At 42.5% G+C, this 19,783-nt stretch overlaps 1 protein-coding gene across 2 annotated transcripts in view; it reads left to right on the top strand.

Moving 5' to 3' along the window:
* The window catches only part of LOC119393309 (uncharacterized), a 32,032-nt gene extending 15,897 nt beyond the window's left edge, over positions 1-16,135 (top strand). For both annotated transcript variants that reach the window (XM_037660253.2, XM_037660254.2), the window contains exon 9: positions 4,615-16,135. In XM_037660253.2, coding sequence (XP_037516181.1) covers positions 4,615-4,628 — 14 coding nt within the window. In that variant the 3' untranslated portion in view covers positions 4,629-16,135. The remainder of the gene's footprint in view (positions 1-4,614) is intronic.
* Positions 16,136-19,783: the final 3,648 nt, after the last annotated feature.

The following is a 19,783-nucleotide window of genomic DNA, read 5'->3' as shown; positions in this document are numbered from 1 at the left end:
GCACCCGTGACTTGCTGACGACCCTTTCTGTTCGAGAAAAACACCTATTTTCATTAATTATTTACGGTAAAACACTCGACTCCGCCAAAATTTCAGGGGTGGGGGGGTCTTGGGCCCCTTCCTGGCTACAGGCCTGGTAGATGGTCGAAGGCCTTGCGAAAGTGAAAGTACCTCCGAAAGCAATCGTCGAAGAAAATGACCCCTGCTTCACCAACTCCTAACTTCGTGATCAACGAAGTACTCAATGTAATCAACGTATACATTTTTTTGGCACCAACACGTGCAGGCACGAAAGAAGCCGGATCGCAAACCGCATGAGCTCCTCTGACAAAAAAAACGATCATGATGAGTTCAGGCCAACGCAACAGCGGAAATAAATGCCAATCTCAAAGGCCTTACTTTCGCGAGTGCAGAAAACAAGTGTTTAAAACCAATTATGTCGCAGACGCCATGTTTGCAATACAAATCTCAAAGGCTTATGCTTTTGTTCACAGCAACGGAAAGTACGTTATGCGCATTGCTTGCGCCACTCATGCGGCTAATCTAATTGTTAGACCAGGCCAAGCTGCGTGAAAAGTCAACATGGCTGCTCTCTTCCTTGGTCATTCAGCGGCTCGGCTGACTTGGAGCGCACTTCGCGACGTATCATAGGGGAATAGTCCCGCAGTTGCAACGAACAGCGGTGGTCTCAATACATTAGCCAGGACCTGCGGAAAATGACATAACAGCCGGGAAACCGCAGCAGTGAGGAATGTAACAGCAGGGTTCTACTATATAATGAGGCCATAAAATCAGCAATTTTACTTCGGCGACCCTTTGTGTGACCGTTTATTTCACATGTGACCACTGATAGATCTTTTTCTAGACAGTGTGGGCTATAAAAATACTTTAATAATAGGGTAGTCCGAAAGAACTAACTACAGTGACATATATTTAAAAACCTATTTTGTCGAACCCAACTGCTATTGACCACATTTACGGTTTGATGCCATTCGACCAAGCCCTCTTTACAGCAAATGTGTGAGGTGTGCTAAGGCTAAAGAAACACAGGTCCAATGAACTGCAGTGATTGGTTTTAAGTAGGGGTGTGCGAATATTCGAAATTTCGAATATTTTTCGAATAGTGTTTGCTATTCGATTCGATTCGCACTGAAATTTTACTATTCGAACTATTCGAACTTCCCAAATACAAATGCAGTCAACGTCCGGTTGAAAGTGACCCCTTCAGATTTTCAATATGCTTCACCTCATTACACTCTCGTATTGCGGCAAAGCTGCCTTTCAAGCTCCGTTACGGTCGAACTTAGGCAAGAGACAGTCAACGTCCGATTGGAAGTGGTCCCTAGATTTTCAATATGCTTCACCTCATCACACCCCCGCATTGCGGCAAAGCTGCCTTTCAAGCTCCGCTACGGTCGCAAATGTATTAACTCAAGAAAACGCTGGTTCCAATATGGAGATGAAAGATGTGGTAGAGTTGGGGGCTCAATTAATGCTGTTTTGGACCTGAAATTTGGGCAGGAAGTCCGAAAAATCTGACACCGAAGCTTCTTAGCATCCAAAATTTCAGATGTTCTTATATATCGACACCTACGAGGCAGATTTGGAACTCCGGACTTGAAGGGAGCACAACCTTCTCTGCCACATCAATTGGGCTTCCACAGAAGTTGAAAGAGGAGGAGAGGCTGAGGAAATGGCATCTTTGCCTATCACGTGTAAAGTGTTGTCGGCAACACTTTGGTTGCACCAAATCATGTACATAAATGCAATTCGGCCTCTACATTGCCTCACTCTTGATAAGAAAGGCAACTATGAAATATGACCCCACCAGCGTTTCATCAACCTAGCGAAAAGAAACACTTTCATGTTGCGATCTCACAAGAACATACTTAGGGATTCTCTGCAACTTTTTCTGTAATTTCACTTCGAATTATTCGAAAAATGTTTAAGAAATATTCGAAAATTATTCGAAATTATTCGATTCGATTCGCACTCAATCTTTATTATTCGAATTCGCTTCGCACCCAAAATTTTGCTATTCGCACAGCTCTAGTTTTAAGTGAAGCTTTTTACGCCAGGCAAGGCTGGGTGCATCTGGCATGACATATGAAACAAGGTTCACTTTTCAAGCGAAACATGCTAAAACAATCTACAGTCGAAAGGAGGAGGGGCACTGGCCACTTATAAGAATTACCCTGTTGTAACAGTGGAATCTTCATGGCACTTGAGCACTGATATAACTGGGTTATACTCTCGATGTACAGTATACCCTCGTTACAACAGATCTGCTTATAACAGACATTCGGATACTACAGACCAATTTGCGGTGTTATGCCAACCTCCCTATCTGTTCTATTGATTGAGCTTCGTTTACAACAGATTCTGGTACAACAGACATTGGGATATAATTGACCAAAATGTGAGGCCAGCAGGATGGTCAGGACCCCTTTACAGCAGACTTTTCTATTACGGACATTCCAAATTCAATAACTTACGACTTCAAGCATCGCTTGGCATACTTTCGGGACGGGAACAGCGTGCTGGATATCGACGTACCGACTTAAGAACAAAGGTCGCCGATCTCCGGTCTGTCAATGATCAGTTATGCCTAGCTGCAGCGACAAAAATCAGGGCGCAGCATGCTTGGTCTTGCATTTTGGGGCGCTGACGCACGAAATTGCTAGCTACTGCCACCGCTGTTCCGTGCAGTTGCTGCACGGTGAGCTTGGCGGGGGGTACGCTGCCGAAGTGTTAATTGCCCATCCACTGTTCTGAGGAGCCAGCAAGCGATGCGAGTCGTTGGTTGCAACAGAGCACGTTGCGGCTTCTTCGCTTTCGCATGTCCCCTAGCGTGATGTTCTTGCCCGCAAAGTTCGGATTCGTCTCATACGTGGGCGTCGTGAGCGTAATTAGGCCTAGCCACGACTTCGAGCAGAAAGCTCAGCTGCGAAGTGCGTGGCCATGGTGCCCGATGTTTCAAAGTACATCATGCTTGATCACCAGTACAAAGTGTTGTCCCCGGATGGTCTTCGTCACAAGGTCCGAAGTGCTGATGAGCAGAACCTCTAACCGCAGGTCCGATGAGTCAATGCTATTAGAGAGTCTAAGAATGGGGACCCAAGACGCTGGGTCCCCAAGCTGTGTTGGGTAGGCTGCTCTTGCGTTCAGAAGAGCAGCAGAGTTTGAGCACTGGGTCAAACGCAAGCTGCGTTGGGTCAAATGCACTTGGTGCCACACATGGTGAAATTAAAATCATGCGAGATGCGGGCCATACAGTGTAGTGGCCCGCGCAGCGTCTGCATAGTCTCGCAGCGACCCAAGACGCCTTGGGGACCCACGCTAGTTTTCGATTTTTGGGTCTTGGGCCAACACGAGCGCAAGAGCCCAAGAGTGGCTTGGGTTCTGCGCATGCACCCTGGCAGCTCGCAAGCTTCTTAGGTCCCCAAGCTCCTTGGGGCCCCAATTCTCAAACTCTCTATTACAGTCGGTCCGAGACGTGCGTCTTCGATGTTCGTGACGAGTGCTGCTCGATATCGTAATCTGACGATTGAGCTTCCGCTTGAAGCTGCCAAAGTAAAGTGTAATTATATTCTAAATGATCGTCGACCCGTAAACACAGAACGCGTCACTAAGTAGCGCGATTTTCTACAGTCGTGACCTCGCGACATACAAGCAGCAGACAACGCTATCGGTCCAACGGCAAGATGTGCTGAAGCAACATGGCAGAAGCAGCTAATCGGAGGCCTTGAAACAAACAGCAAACGTTTGCTTTTCGACGATGTTGGTGTGCTTTGAAGACACAGACAGGGAAGAGACAGGACACACACTGCTTTTTGTGCGCTTGTTTCTGAATGGAGGAGCTAGCTGAACTGGGGAGTTTGAATACAGAGAAATGCTCTTTCCGACGAGCCCAGAATAGCGACGCCCAGTTGCGCCCTTGCGGATGATGATGAACGAACTTTATTTAATTAGCAGAAAGATCCCCCTCCCTCTTTCAGGAGGGGGGACCCAACCTAGACGTCGGCCATGATCCCATGGGCCCTGGCAGTGTCTTTGGCCTGCCGCACTAAACGTGCTTGTAATTGTGAGTCGGAGCTGAGGAGCGCGGCCTTCCACCCACGCCTGTCTGGGAATTTGGCCCTCATGGGAGCCTCCAGGCACGCCCAGAGCACGTGGCTGAAGTCCACCCTGTTATTGCAAAATTTTATTCATTTTCACCACCTCGGCAGGCGCTTCAGATTTTGTACAGCACTTCTATGTAGTTTTCACTGAAGATATTTTGGAATCAAATAGGAAAAGGGCCACATAAGCTGAAAATGTGACTTTGAGAAAATCGTTTTTTTTTTTAATTTTCCGCGGTAAGAAAGCCACGTCCCTCATTAACAATAAATCTGTTCTTTGACCGCGTTTGTGATTAGTAGTTCTCTCCGGTTATAACAGACCCATTCAGCGTTTACATAAAAGTGTGTTGTAACAGTACTTGGATTTTATGTACTCCCTTTGCAACAGACCCTAATCCTCTTCACTATAAAGGTCCGTTGTAAATGAGGTTATACTGTATACTAGCATACGCAGCATGATGCCCAATCTCCTTTGTTTTCTTTTTCATCACAGGTCCGTCTACGTGACCGATGAAAAGGAAAAAAGGTGAACCTGCGCTCTCTCTGCCGGCGCAATGCATCAGCAGCGGCACGACTATAGCCGGCACGCCTTCCCCTGGTGCTTGTGGAGCAGGTGTCTGAGTTGCCTGTTGTGTTCCACTACACTGCCAGTTAGCTATTTATGACAAAAGGACTGTCAATCTGTGGGATGTGTGCACCCTGAGAGAGGCACTGTAGGATACGTGTTACTGTTGTTTCTTTTATGCTGTTAAGCCACTCATGTCTTATGTATATTTTGAGCGTTAACAATTTTCATGGTCCTGTAGGCGCGTTTTCTACAACGACGTAAATAATTAATGTATTCTCGATGCGTAGGCTCTAGCAGGGTTTTATCTTTGTAGTGCGCTGTTACCGTATTCATATATACCGTTTCAATTATAGTGCGGTAGCAAGAGCCACTGTGTTGGCAATAAGTTTTGTACGTAGTAATTAACTGTTGATTGGAGATTCATCAACCATTGTGCAGAGCAAGTTTAAGAGCTCTGACGCAGCGGGGATTGTATAATAGTACTACTGTCTCATTTGTTTAATTGTATTACGCTTTTTATGTATGTGAAGCCACTCATCCCTTCTGTAGCATTTTCAGCTAAATGAGTGTTATTGGTACTGCATCTTGAGTCATGGGTGAATTTCACTTGTGTTATATGCGGTCGGCTATTTTCATGGTAATGTACATTCTTACTGTAAAGATCGTACAGCTGAGCTCTTCAGTATTGCAACGTACTGCTTTCAGCAGATCATCCTTTCTTTTTTTTTTGCTTATAGTGTTTTCGTAATCGCCAAATGTAGGCCAGTTGTCCCAGTTTGTGGAAAATGAACAAGTCTGTCTGAAAGGAATCGGTTGAATTTACCTGCAAGAAGTTGAGCACTACTCTTTCAACCTTAAATTATGTCCTTGCATTGGTAGCGTTCAGCCTGAGGCTACCAGTTGGGTCAACTGGTGAAAAGCTACTGGTATCGCCATGTCATCAGCAAAACATACATAACAGTGACTACTGCAATGACCACCCGGTCGAATCGTCATCAGTCGTAAAGATTTCACATGAGAAAACACTGGTGAGGAAAACGTTGAGAGCTGACGTGGTATTCACGTTGTTTGGCTAACATACTGTGTTTGCATTAATCTACCATGGGCACCGCCCTTTTGCAAAATTGAAAAATAAAAATTGCAATAAATGTGTTTAAAAGTGGCACTAATACACCTTGCATGGGCAGCTGTGAACTTCCTTGTGATGACTGTTCCTTTGGCGTAACGGGGCATGGCACTTCATAATGGAGTCCTGTTTTGTAAAATTTGGATGGGGTGACAATACTTGGATGGGGTGACTTTTCAAGGGCTTCTACACCAGTTCTGGGCATTGCAAACAAACAAGCATTGTGTGCAGATGATGTGGTGGTGACCGTGCCTGCCAAGTATGATGCAGTTTCGTGATGTCAGAATAGTTGAAATGCCAAACAGCACATCGGAAACACTTACTCTTGAAGGAGCCCCTCTTTGAGCAACAAGATCACAGATGCCCCCTTGCAGCATACACTGCTTGCAGCATCACCAACTATCATCTCCAGTAACGGTGAGCACCGTGCTTTAGAAGCAATTTTTTTTATTTCTGGGTGGATTTTTTTTTAAACTTACACAGCTCATGCATGTTTATGTCCCAATTTCAACTATCCAATTATTTTTCAAGTACAATATGCAGTTCTTAAAATAACAGACATTTCATTTCCCTTATTCGGAGCAAGATTCTCTTCTAAACTGTGAGAGTTACGAAGCAAATCAGCTACCACAATAATCTGGAATGAAAACTATATGCAGTAAAACAAGAGTGGATATTCTAAGCCTACTTTAACAAAATTTAAATTATGTTGAACTTCAGCAAGCGAATTCCCAGCCTGAAATCCCAGCAGGGTCTCCCGTTAATCATCTGACGATTCAAAACACAATGCTGCCACTGGAAATACACTGCAAAGCAAATTGCGAAGAGAAGAAAGCGCAAGTAGGTGGGGCTCATCACGCTAACAATGACACGCTCCTGTGACTACGGCACATAGGAGAACGCAGGGAAGGAATGCCGCTTTAAACACTTGCCAGGACAAAGGCAAAGAGTATCTGCATTGGCAGCGAAGCCCATCTCATGACAGCATGGTAGTGGAACACTTCACTTTTTTTCTAACAATTCAATTTGACAAAAACCCTATCAAGAACACTCGTGAAGCTCTTATGCATTCGTCTAGACGACTCGAAGGCGAAAGCCATCGTCATCATCGGAGCTTGAGAGGTCACATGTTTTTGTGCCGCATGCCACATTTTCAAGGCCAGTATCTTCGTAGATACTGTGGCTGATGATGATCAGTTACAGCTCAACTCAGCTTATGCAACGAGTAATGCAATTCTACTCTTCTGCCACGCAATATTACATTTGTTAACATGACTCCTTACCTGACATGATGACTGCATGGGGTCTTTTACCGAAGCGGTTTCAAGCACTGGTGTGACTCTGTGGTAGAATACTTGACTGCCACACAGAATGCCTGGGTTCTCTCTAAAGCATTAGCAGCAAGGTAACAGTGAGCGCATTCATACTTGGCAAAGAAAGTGGAGGATAGTAACCAAGTGCTATGTTTCATTGGCTTAACCCACTGTGGTAGCTTAGCAGGTAACGTGTCGTGCTGCTAAGCTTGAGGGCGCGAGTTTGGTTCCCAGCCACGATGGCCACATTTTGCTGCAGGTAAAATCTAAGGACACCTGTGTACTTAGACTGAGGGTGCACATTAAAGAACCCCAGGTGGTAAAAATTATGTGTGCCTCATAATCATATTATGATTTTGGCACGTAAATTATTCTTACATCATCGAGTTGTATAGACATGTTACTTTTCTAGGGCACTTGCCACTTATGTTCACCTGTTACTGACCATAGTTGCTACTACGAAGACACAAACATGATTGCGTACCTAAAAAATGAAAGTTGATATAATTAGTTTATGTGAGATGTGGCATTGCAGTTAGATTTCCAGCATCTTCAGAATAAAGAAAAGCATAAAGCTCAGCATTTTTTTTTCTCCAACATTGTATACTACCATTCTTCAAGGAGGCTAAAAACTAAACTCAGAGCTGGGCTTGAAGCGAACTGAATCGGCACTCCGTTTCTGAAACTCGACTGTCTGCACCATTTAAACTCCATACCATCACCGTCAGTTACCCTTCATTACCTCAAAGACACACTGTTACTTTTGTGTTGTGAATCTCAAGTTATCTGCCACATTTTTTTTTTAAGGAAATTATGCATAAGCACTACTAAAAATTTTGCAAGTCAAGACTGCAACCAGTGCCAGCCTCCAGGGAAACTACCAGCTGCGAGTACATCAATATTTTAAAATAAAATGATTGTCCTCAGAAATGGTTTTTTAAAATGCGCAAATTTACTATTTGAACTTGTTTGCACAGACGATCTCCCCATGGAAAGAAATTTTCTGTGGGCAAAATCAAGTGACACTTGAAGGAGGCCTTAAAAAACTGCATTCATAACACAGTCCCCCTGTCTTTTTTTTAAAGAAGCTGATTACGCTTGAAACCTCATGTTATATTCATGCATCAGTATGTTGCCAAACACCCTCAGATTTGTAGCAAGGTTTGAAATGCATGCTGTACCAAATATAGTGACACCCTAAAAATTCTGGACAATCTCTGTCCACATAGCCGCACATCTTTTATAGTCTGTGCCTCTGCATTTGAAACTATTGCCTCAGGGATATAAAATAACTTAATTGGCTAATTCATTTAAACGTTGATCTTGTCTTTTTTTGTTTGTTTGTTTCTTTTTAAAAGACTAAACAGGACTTTCAACAGATAGTGTAGTAGTAAAGCTTGACCTAGATTACTCCAAGAGGTTGACATTAGTTGCATGAATATCGACAAGCACAATAAACTAATGAACAACATTTCAACAATTAAGCATTCAAATAATTGCAAGCTGTGAAATGTACAAAGTGTAGCTAATTTATTAATTTGCAAGGTGAATTCAGTAAATTGCAAGGTGGACCCAGTGAGTTCTCAGTATAACACCAGTTCCAAGATATCAATTCATCAAGTTTGCAACGAAATACAGTGGTGATAGAGTTTACTTCGGTGGTTTTATGCATGAGGCAGCATTTTGCTGAAAAAGCAAGCAAGTCAAAAACATTGTGGTTTTCACCACAAGTGTGACAGCACATAACTTAAAGCCAGTTCCATACCTGTGTGTTTAAAGTGGATACACTTTGCCAACTTGCAAGCTACAATTTCTGACTTAAATTATGTGCTGTATAATAATTATTTCAATACTTTTTAGTATTAACTAGTCAAACACGCATTTGAATCTATTGTGCATGCAATGTTAACCTCTTCAAGTAATCTAGTCCAAGAATTAGAAATGAGCTATTTGAGAGAGGCAATTTTTAATTCTGCATAGTTTTTAAAAAATGCCCAATATACAAATTCACTGTGATTCATGTGCAAGTGTAATGTTACATTGTTCGACAAATTTCTTTCGTTGTATGCACAGATTCATGTTCTCTCTCTGCAAGTTCTTGGAAAAGCACTTGTCTCAATTCTGTTGGTACAGTGTTCTCAACTTTAAATTTCTGACACTACAACACTCTTATCGACAAGATTTATTTGCTTCAGGAGGGGTAGTGCTTTGTGTAAGTGCTCAAGCACACTCTGTATAGGCTTGTTCAAGAACTGCACATTCTTTCCAACAAGAATTTTTTTCTCTGGGTTCATTGCTAGTAGAGGCCAGGTTATTAAGGCACAAGTCCACTTATAATGATGCGTATTCACAATACCCAGAATTCTGTTAGCTGTAACATTTTTTTTAGCTTAACTTTGAAAGCCATTTAGTCAATATGCTCCAGTGTTGTAAGTGCGGTCGTCCTTTTACTATCTTGTCCGTTGGGCAACGAAGGCAAGAGGCTTGTAGCTATCTGTTCTGAGGACTCATTTCCAGAGTGTAGAAAATTCTGTGTGGCCAAAAAAGTACTGCCAATTTATTTCACTAATTTTAGACTACAAATGAAAAAGGCACCATGAGATAATGTTTCTAAGTTCAAAAATTTTCGTGCTTGGTTTTATTGGCACTTGGCAAAAGCATGCATCACAATGATCACATCCACTTGCATCCTGTTAAAGAAGTACTGACACAATTTTGAGACATCGCAAAAGGGACATTTTTTGTTTCCTTGGTATGCAGTGTCAACGCTGTCCACACACCGGAGTCTGAGAATACGTATAAAATATTTTAATTTCACTTTAAAGTTCTCGTCGCTGAGCATCTGGAAGCCAGCCCCACTGCAATGGACATTATCCCGACGAGGCAAGACAGTTCCCTCGAGTTCGCGAGTTCTGCGTCCTGCACACAGCCTAAATTGTAGATACCACTGTCAGGGTAACTGGACGACAATTCACTCATCGTTGTTTATGTGCACCACGAGCAGATGACGGATTTGCCACTAGTACGCCACGAGTTTTTGTATCCCCATGACGTCGTGCTGCTATGAAACGTCACTGAGAAGCCGCCTCTTCGATGTCGAAACCGAAAGTGTCTTTTTAAGGTAGCGGTAATTAAAATATATAGTACGATGCATTCCCAGGCACCACAATACTCGTTTTAGGTTTCTCGACATGAGTATTTTTATTTAGAGCAACAATCCTAAAATTTTTAAAATTCATGTCAGTACTCCTTTAAGCAGGTCAGAGTAATTTTTATTGCATAAAATTGAAATCAGAATCGCAACGTGTGCTTGGTTAGGTTCGCATATCTTCAAGTACAACAGCCCACATTGCCACTCGCTATCTTTTAATTACACCAGCTACACTCCACTAACAACTGTTTCAAAAGTGGAATTTCATTGTTTTGTCTGAGTGGTGATCTTGTGCCCAACACAAAAAAAAAAACAACGGCCATTTAAACAGTGTCGATACCTAAGTACTCAAATGTAGTAGGCAACTAAATTGTTGTCAGCCTCCAGGCCCGTAGCCAAGAATTTTTTCCCGGGGTGGGGGGGTGGGGGGGCACATGCTGAAAACCTTGGCTGCGTGAGAAAAACACCTATTTTCAGTATTTATTTCTGGTAAAAACACCTACTTCACCAAAATTTCGGGGGGGGGGGGGTGTCTAGCCCCCCCCCCCTCCCCCCCCCCGGCTACGGGCCTGTCAGCCTCATATGTTGAATGTGGAGGGTTCTTGTTCGTAATACATGTAACAGCACATTTTCTACGCCTTGCAGGCATCTGCAAGTTCTTGCCCCATGGCATAAACTTGTCTACTTGTGCTTGTAGATTACATTGATCAGAGCAAGAACTGTAGAATACACAAGTGCAATCATCTGCATGTAGTCTTACATTCACATTCAAATCATCAACGGTATCATTTATTTTCGGGAGAAAGATAGAACACCCTTAAGAAATTTCCACGTGTATGTTACCATGAAGCACTTCACATTTTTCAATTACACTGTGAACATGTTGACCCCTCCAACTAGACGCGTCTGCATTTCATGCTGAACCGATTTGCACAATGCTTTGCATTATGTTGACGTCAGCTATAGTTGTGTCTGCTGTCTTCATGAATCGTAGTAGCAATTACAAGATTCTTTAAAGTGCATTCAACAGTGGAAACCCCCACTGCATGAAATGCTTTCAACCATGATGATAATCTCATGAGAGGAGTTTCAGCATTGATCTTTTTGATAATTGTTCTTGCAAGAACTGATTTCGCTGCTCTGGCCTATCATTGTCACTGGTTTCTTATCACGTGCTACGTCATTGGTGGGCTGCACTGAATCCCTTTTCTATAAATTTTTTCGCAATTATGTGTGACAGTTCCAGTTGGTTGCTGTTGCATTGTGGAGATGTGGGAATGGAAACTTGATCGTATCCACAAAAGCCGCCAATTTGGAATTTAAGTTGTGACGTCACTGACACCATCCGGCACAGAATGCCATTGACCTGCTGTGGCAACGACTTGATGCATCCTAGCTAGTTTTGCCACCTCATTCACAGTAAAGTTTCTTCGGGACAGTGTTCTCTTGCTAATGCATATACATTTTTTCTTAAATGTTCTCGTGCATATATAAAAATTCATCTATTGCACAGGTCTATGCAGTATCTGTGACGTTTACTTCAGGCCATAGTGATAATAATACTACATACTGTGAACTACTATCAGTAATAGGACATATCATACTTGTTGTATTGAAGTAATACAAGGCTGTTAGAAGTATGTGTTATGTTTCTTAATAGCTTCTGTGTTTGCCTGCTCACATAAGTAAAGAAAAATATAGTTGCACAAGTTAAATGGCTCAATCTAATTGCATAACAGGTGCGCAAGTTTCGTTTCGGTTGTGCGCTCTTGTTCAGTAAAGCTTCTGATCGGTTTTGCCATCTGTCAGATGGCTGTGGCTCAAACCATCACAGTCATTGTAGGCACCATGCGTGGCTTTTGTTTTACACTATGTCAGCACTCCCCAAGGCAATGGTTCAATGGCTGTATACTGGAACAATTAGAATAAGCAGCATTTGTTTTGCCTTGACAGTGGCATGCAAATCTTGTTTTGTGTTAGATGGCCTGCACTAGCTGTGAGGGATCTTTTTCATAGCAACATCACTGAAGGATTCTCGCACTCCTATCGTAGGTGGCCATTGAGCCCTTTCAAGAGGAACATTTGAGAGTAAAAATATAAAAACTCTGGCAGAACTCCGGCAGGAATTAGCCGCTAAAGCCTTTTATCTCTAACTAAGTCATGAATAATGTTTTCCCCCGGTGTCTACCTTTGTTTCTGTGGATTTTGGTGCATGGTGAACTTGTATTCCCCAAAATTTTTGTTCCAAGACACAGCCCTTTCTGCATCCATTTGCAGATCAGTGCAGCTTTCCACAAGATATATTTGTTAGTCCGGAGCATAGTGAAGTGTGCGGGCAATTGAGAGTGTATACTCAAGGAGTGCAGCTACATGGCTCAAGGGTTTATGACGTAGTGTGTGTGTGTAACATAAAACGTAGCACAGGACAATGTCAGAAGTGTGAATAACAATTTGCTTCTGCTTCAGCCAGTCCAGGTGTGCTCCACCTGTGTGTGTTGTCTCCAGTGACATTTCGTTGTTGATATCTTGTACTGTGGAAATCCCGCCTTTTGTGGAACTGAAATGCAAGGTTTTGAGTGGTGCCTGTTGCTATGCGTAACGTGAAGCTCATGGTTGGAGTAGGGCCGAGGGCTTTGGCATGGCACCACAGCCTCACAGTGACCTGGTGCAGTGTGATAGTGTGCATTTAGATGTGTTAGGCAGTGGAAACACAACGGTAAATGGAGCATAATAACCGCAGTATATCTTGTCAAAACATCTTATTACACCTTGGCATCGTGTACATCTTTACAAAACGCTTTGACAAGAACTCTTGCACAGCTCGCAAAATCATTCTTTGCAAGACCGTGGCACCAGCGCACGAGACCTGTACCAACTGGAGATGCAGCGTTTCTGACTCTTGTACTCGCAGCTTCTGGCAGTTAGGACATTGCCAAGGTTGGAAATAAGATAACGTATTAAAAGGGACACTAAAGGCAAATATGAAGTCATGCTTAAATCATAGGCTTCAAGTGTTTAAGACGTCTAAGGCTTCAATATATCGAGAATAGCTTTAGCAAGTAAAAAATTGAGGCAGGTGTTAGACACAATTTGAGAACCTGCGGGAACATTTTACTACTATCCCAATGACGTAATGATGCCTCTTTATATTGCGCCACTAGTATTCAACTTCTGATAATAAAAAAAAGGCCTCTACACTTTGACTGTACAAAATGCTACTTATTTACTTCCCTTGGTCTCTGCAAAAACAACTCACTGACATTTTCCTTGACAGAGACATTAGTTTTCAAAAAGTTTGTTCTCGCTTGGCCTCATATTGTGTCACCTGCGCTTTGACATAGTAATTTCAATATCACATAGTGCTGCAATTGTTTTTCTGGCTTGCAAAGCCAATACTAATTGCTATCAGAAGGAAATGCCACATCGCTGTGATGCATTAGCTTGGTTTCTGGCTGTGTTTTTGCATGTTATGCAGAAAACCGTAGTACTGGCTCTTGGGCACTGTTTTATGCACCAGTGGCGGTAGGAGGTGGTGATGACCTGTGCAGCGCTGTGCCATCTTGCTCGTGTCATGCAATTTGTATAGTGCAAAAGGAATGTGGTACGTTCGGTCACATTTTTTTTTTTTTTGAAAGTGAGTCCTTTCTTGGCACAAAACAAGTAGTGCAAGGTTTCTAAAATGGCATTCTGAAAGGCCTTCATTTTCTCCATATTAGTCTTTAGTGTCTCTATAAAGGGGTGTATAGAAGATAAGTAAAACTAGCTCAACATTGATCGTAACAAGCAAGCATTGAATGCTCGTGTCTTAAATGTGGTGGGTGCTGTCTTGAAACTAGATTACCACAGTCATTTGATAACTCTTCCTTGTAACAAAGCCTACTATTCAAAGTAGCCGAATCATAGTGTGGGGTCGTTGGCTGAAGGCTAGAGGAGGCTATTTTTCACGCATACATTCTAGCAGGCTGTTTATAACCTTTCCTACAATTGCATTAAAGCAAGCAGCACAAGAAGTGCATTTAAGAGAAGAGCACTGAACGCAACAATACTTTTCGATCTAAAACTGCTATGAAGAATGACCAAGCGCACAAGAAGTGCATTTAAGAGAAGAGCATTGAACGCAACAATACTTTTCGATCTAAAACTGCTATGAAGAATGACCAAATACTGTGACCTGCTGTTTACGAGATGCATTCACAAACACCTGTGCAGTGTTTATTATTTACTATAGTAATCCAACTAAACCATATGGATTCGGCATATTTTAGTAGTCTTTGGATTGTAAAGATTGTGGTCATCGCTAGTATATTGCTTTTTTTGTTCTCTCATAACACCGCAGCAGGATCACGCAGCTCGGTGGAATGAGCGTGCATGGTAGCTGGTTGCAGCCAACAGTCAGTGCTTTACAAAACGATACCGCAGCATGTTGTGGCTACTCGGTATGATGTACCCACTAATAAGGTTTCCATAGACGTATCGAAACCAGAAGAGTTATTTGATGAAGCAGTGCTATTTAAAAAGATCTCCTCCACCACCCAGGCTCTGCACTGAGATGCCACTGTCAGGTCTGAGGGGTTCGAACGAGTCCACAGCTACTAATATGCATTGAACTGCACTTGAATGGCCGCGGTGATGTGCTCCTCTTGCATTGTGTTTCGCCAGTCCTCACCAAAACAGCCATGGCTTGAATACCTGTGCTTGTCAAGATGGAAATGTTTGATATTGTACAGTGAACGTTGTGCTGTTTGCCAGTCTTTTTAGAAGAGGTTCGCCATTGCACAATTTGTTGTCTGTTTGCATTTGTTCACGTGGTAAGCCTCGACAAAGTGTACTGCAGCAATTCTTGTATTCTACCTAACATGCTTTAATTATTAGTTTCTGTAGGCCACAGTGTGTTTGATTCTTCACATATATTGCTCACTTGATTATGTTCTTGCTTGTGAGTGCTTGTTTTATTTTAGCCTGCTAGTTTACTGTATAGCCTTGAAGTGTTGCTTTTGCTGTGTGTATATGAGGCATTATTTTTGTATGTCTGTTTTCATGATATGGGGTAAATGAGCAGTGAACTGAGCTGGTGCACTTTCTCAACTCTTTTGAAGAACTTTTCTGTCAGAAAATGGGCAGTTGAATTTACATGCGTGGTAGGTAGTTTCAGTTTGCACTCTCTTCGAAAGCGTTGTATGTACATATACGTGCCACTTGCAGGCCATTTTTTTCCCAGTCTCATGTGACGGATGCTTTGTATATATTAATCTATTATTGCCTTTTTTCCCCCTTTTTTTTTACATGATTTCTCTCACCATTTTCTTTAGCTTAGTTTTGGTTGTACGCACAAACATGCGAGATGCTGGCAGAAAGTTGTGACATATGCAATTAAGAAAAACAGTGCAATGCTGTTGCCATGACAACAAATAGGTGCATCAACGTGGCACAGTAATTTTGTGTTTGGTCATTACTTTGTTTAAAATTCACGAGTAACAACAGTTCACCTGTTATGTTCTGCAAACCTCAAAAAAAAAAAGGGCCATTGCTGCACACTTTGGTTTTTATTTTATTCCCTCTATTCTGGACTCGTTGAATTTTGATGTTACTTCAAGGTGTCTGTGCCTCGAGGAACACTTGAAGTGTATTTATTTCATCACACTGTGCTTATTTCACTGCTGCATGATTTAACAACTTCATCAGTAGTCTGCAGGCAGTTCATTAATGGTTTGTCATAATGTGCATATCTTCTCCCCTTCACTTGGCCGTAATACCTTGTCTAGCTTTGTTATTGTGTACTATGCCAGATATGTCATCCGTGTACTCTTGCAAAATGCATTTATGGTTCTCTCATCAGAATAAAGGTATCTATGAAATTGTGGCATCCACTTGAGCAGATCTGAGCAATTCTGGATTCTGAGCGTCTGAATACTTCAGTGCAGGTAGGGAACATTGCTTTGAAGCATTTCACCAGACTGCATTTGAAAGCAGACAATAAAGAATCCTGGAAGTCTTGACCTTTGCAGCTCAGCTTAACCTTTGCATAAACACAGCGAGAGAGCAAATCATATTTTGTCTAAGGTATAACAAAAAGTGCATTCTTGATTAGATACGAAATTCTGGGCTCACACGCCAGAAATATGATATGTTTATGTTTATAAGGCATGCCATAATGGTGGACCCTGAATTAATTTCTATCACCTGGGGGTTCTTGTAATGTACACGGGTGCTTTTGAAATTTGCCACAATTAAAATATCGCCAGCTCAGCTGGGATTCAAGCCCACAACCTCGTACTTGGCACTGCAATGCTGTGGCCACTAAACCATAGCATGGCACACACTTGATTTGGTGTGGTTCACAAAAAGGTCAGCTCTGAATTCTGGGAAACATATTTTATAAGAAAGAAAAGTGGGACGATATATATATATATATATATCACTCTCTACCTAGTCCATTTTTGTTCAGGCACATTTATCTGCACTTCCTACTTGCTAATATTCATGACTCACTCTTCAGACCAGCACTGCCTTTGAGGGCTGCCTAGTGTTAAAAACAAGTTCTCGAAAAAGCATCCCATTTGCTATGGTTCAAATGCATCACTTGCACAGCACACTGGCTCTGCACCTTTGAAGAACACAAAATGAAAGAGAAAGCCTAACTCAAAAAGAAGTAAACGGTCAGTATAATCGACAATATAAAATTTCAGATCCATCAGTAATGACACCTAGTCCTTTACCATCCGTGGCGATCTTGATCAAATTGATTAATGCAACTTAAGACTTCATGACAGGAAAGAGCTAACAGGAGATGGTGCTCTTTCCTGTCCTGAACTCTGCATCTGGTTGCATTGCAATCACTGTGATGAAGAATGGACCAACTAACCTGACAACATGTTTTGTTAAGTTACTATTTCCTTTCCTTGGCACCAGTCTTGGGCAGTAACTAGTTACTAGCAACGCGTTACCGGTAACTAGTCACTTTTTTCAGTAACTTGTAACTGTAACTAGTTACTTTTAAGTTAGAGGAACTTGTAACTGTAACACTGTTACTTTTTTCGCAGTAACTGTAACGGAAAACACCGCTACAGTTACTTCTGTCTTTATGAAAAATTATCCAACAGCAACACTTTTTCGAACTTTCTTCTTTACCATATATCCTCTCCACCCCTCAACTTTCCAGAATAGGGCTCCCCTTGCAGTTTAGGAGAGGAGGTGACTAAGCGTATTATCTTCCCTGCAGAAGACCGAGGTTGGAGGTCTGTCATTAACACAACATGTAAATCAATCGTGGTTCAACTGAACAGCCTGCTAAGTTCGCGTCCGTTTTTTTTTCAGCATATATATCCTTTTCGTCACTTGAGCATCTAGCTATGTTCTTGGTGTACAGGTGGAGGAGCATTAGGATGACATGTTTAGTCTCCCTCGTCTGAGGCTCCGGTGGCTAGAAAACAGCAGAACGCGAAACGGCTAAGGCCAGAAATTCCGTGAACTAGCGAAGCGATATTTTAAAACTTCTTCGTAACTGGTTGTAAAATGTTTACTCCGACTTAATGCAACAATTATTAACAAAATGACAGACGTTTCACCCCCAATGCAGGTGGCATCCTAAAAAAGAAAAAAAAATGAGCCGAGGTCAACCAGTCCACTAGTCACACATGTCCTTGTAAATGTCCAGTGGGGGGCCGCGGCTGTTTTTGCAAGCCGCGGCGAATGAACCACGATTCCAGGAGTTGCTTTTCCCCCACCTTCGTTCACTAACCGGCGTCGTCGCATTGTTTAGGTCAAAGCTATGACCTGTCATCCAGCAGTGCTCAACAAGCTCGGTCTTAGAATGCGTTGCATGGGTTGCTTTAGCGACATTCCGCTTGAGTTCTATAGGCCTCGTTGATAATTTCCTGCCCGTTTCGTGGATCCCCGCATCGCACTTTTAGATACCGCCATGATCCGCAGGTGTGCAGTCTTAGGATTTCGTGAACACACGTTGTCATGTTCCAAGGCATAATAACGGGACTTAAAAACGGTTTGTATGCCCAGCGGACCGGAAGCTCTCCGAACAGAGTCTGACATATCTTAAACATATGGAGCAGACACAATGGACGTCGTAACCACTCGTGATGCACTCCCCGCTGCTCTTCGCATGCGCTTCTGGGTATAGTTAATAAACGTCTTAGGATATACTGCCGTCGTTCCAGTACATCAACCACGTTTTCCACTTCAAGTAAGAGGCGTTCAAAGTGATTGCTGGTGTTGGGCCCCCTTTTATGTTTCCTTCGTCTAGGGTTTTACGACGTGCAACCCTTAATAAATAAATTCTATAATTAGATTTGTGATCTATTATTTTATACAGTAACGGAAAAGAAACGACGTTACTTTTGCACAGTAACTGTAACTGTAACAAGTTACTTTCGGAAACTCTGTAACTGTATTTGTAACAGAGTTACTTTTTTGGCTTAGGTAACTGTAACTGTAACACTGTTACTTTTTACTGGTAACGTGCCCATGACTGCTTGGCACCCACTTCATTACTCTAATAGAATGGCTGTCACTTGCTCTGCGCATTCATTATATATGGCCTGCTGGACTCTCTGTCATCCTGTACATCATGGAAAAATAGGGGCCTTGAAGGCTGCTGCACAGTACAAGTGTTCTTTTAATGCAAGATTGCAGCCTCCCTACTGCATGTACAGGGATGCAACAGCTGCGCCAATTGCGCCATTTTGATACAATTTCGTTTTTATGCGCCGAGCTGCGCCAAAACCGCGATATTTCTCGAAATTGCGTTACGCTGCGCCAAAACGCCCCCTGTAACCGCAAAATTTTTCGGTTGCGCTAGTTTTAGCCTCGTTTTAACGCAAAACGAAGCCCGTATTGGCGACCTAATGTTGGGAGAAGCACCAGAGGCACCTTCATCCAATCCAATTCGACCCAGTGGCGCTTGACTCAAACAAGACGTTAATGTGTTCCGGTGGACCCAAATGAAGTTTTTACTGCTGGTTCAAACGCTGCTTTACATGGTCATTCAGCATGAGCAAAGGTGAGCGCCCATTTAATGTGGAAGCACCGCATAAAGAAAGTTAACTGACAAACGAGCCGTTTGACACGTGCTGCAAATCTTAGTGGGGATGTCGTTATTGTTTGGTGGAGTCCGGTTCAACGCTGCTGGTTTCCGGAGAATTCACTGGCATTATTCAGCATGTTATGTACTGAAAACATGATTGTGGTGGTGACATCGAAATGTTCGCATATATTTTTTTGTTACTGTTCCAAAAGCAAGCTTTGTTTGTGAAGCTGCTCCGAATTTGGAATTTTGAGCTCCGAAACGGAGTTTTTTTTTTCCCGTAACCTGCTCCAAATTTGGATTTTCCTGCTCCAAAAGAGAGATTTTCCTGCTCCAAAAATTGCTCCAAATCCTATTTTGGCTGTTGCATCCCTGCATGTAGCATATTTGGTTGCATGTTGAAACACCACTGCTTACAAGTTCGAAATATTTCTTAATCACGTGAAAAAAAAAAAAAAACAATCAGG

The sequence above is a fragment of the Rhipicephalus sanguineus genome, chromosome 5 (assembly GCF_013339695.2).
Source record: "Rhipicephalus sanguineus isolate Rsan-2018 chromosome 5, BIME_Rsan_1.4, whole genome shotgun sequence".
Taxonomy (NCBI): domain Eukaryota; kingdom Metazoa; phylum Arthropoda; class Arachnida; order Ixodida; family Ixodidae; genus Rhipicephalus; species Rhipicephalus sanguineus.
Note: the sequence above shows the minus strand (reverse complement) of the source record. Positions and strands in the feature narration are given on the sequence as shown.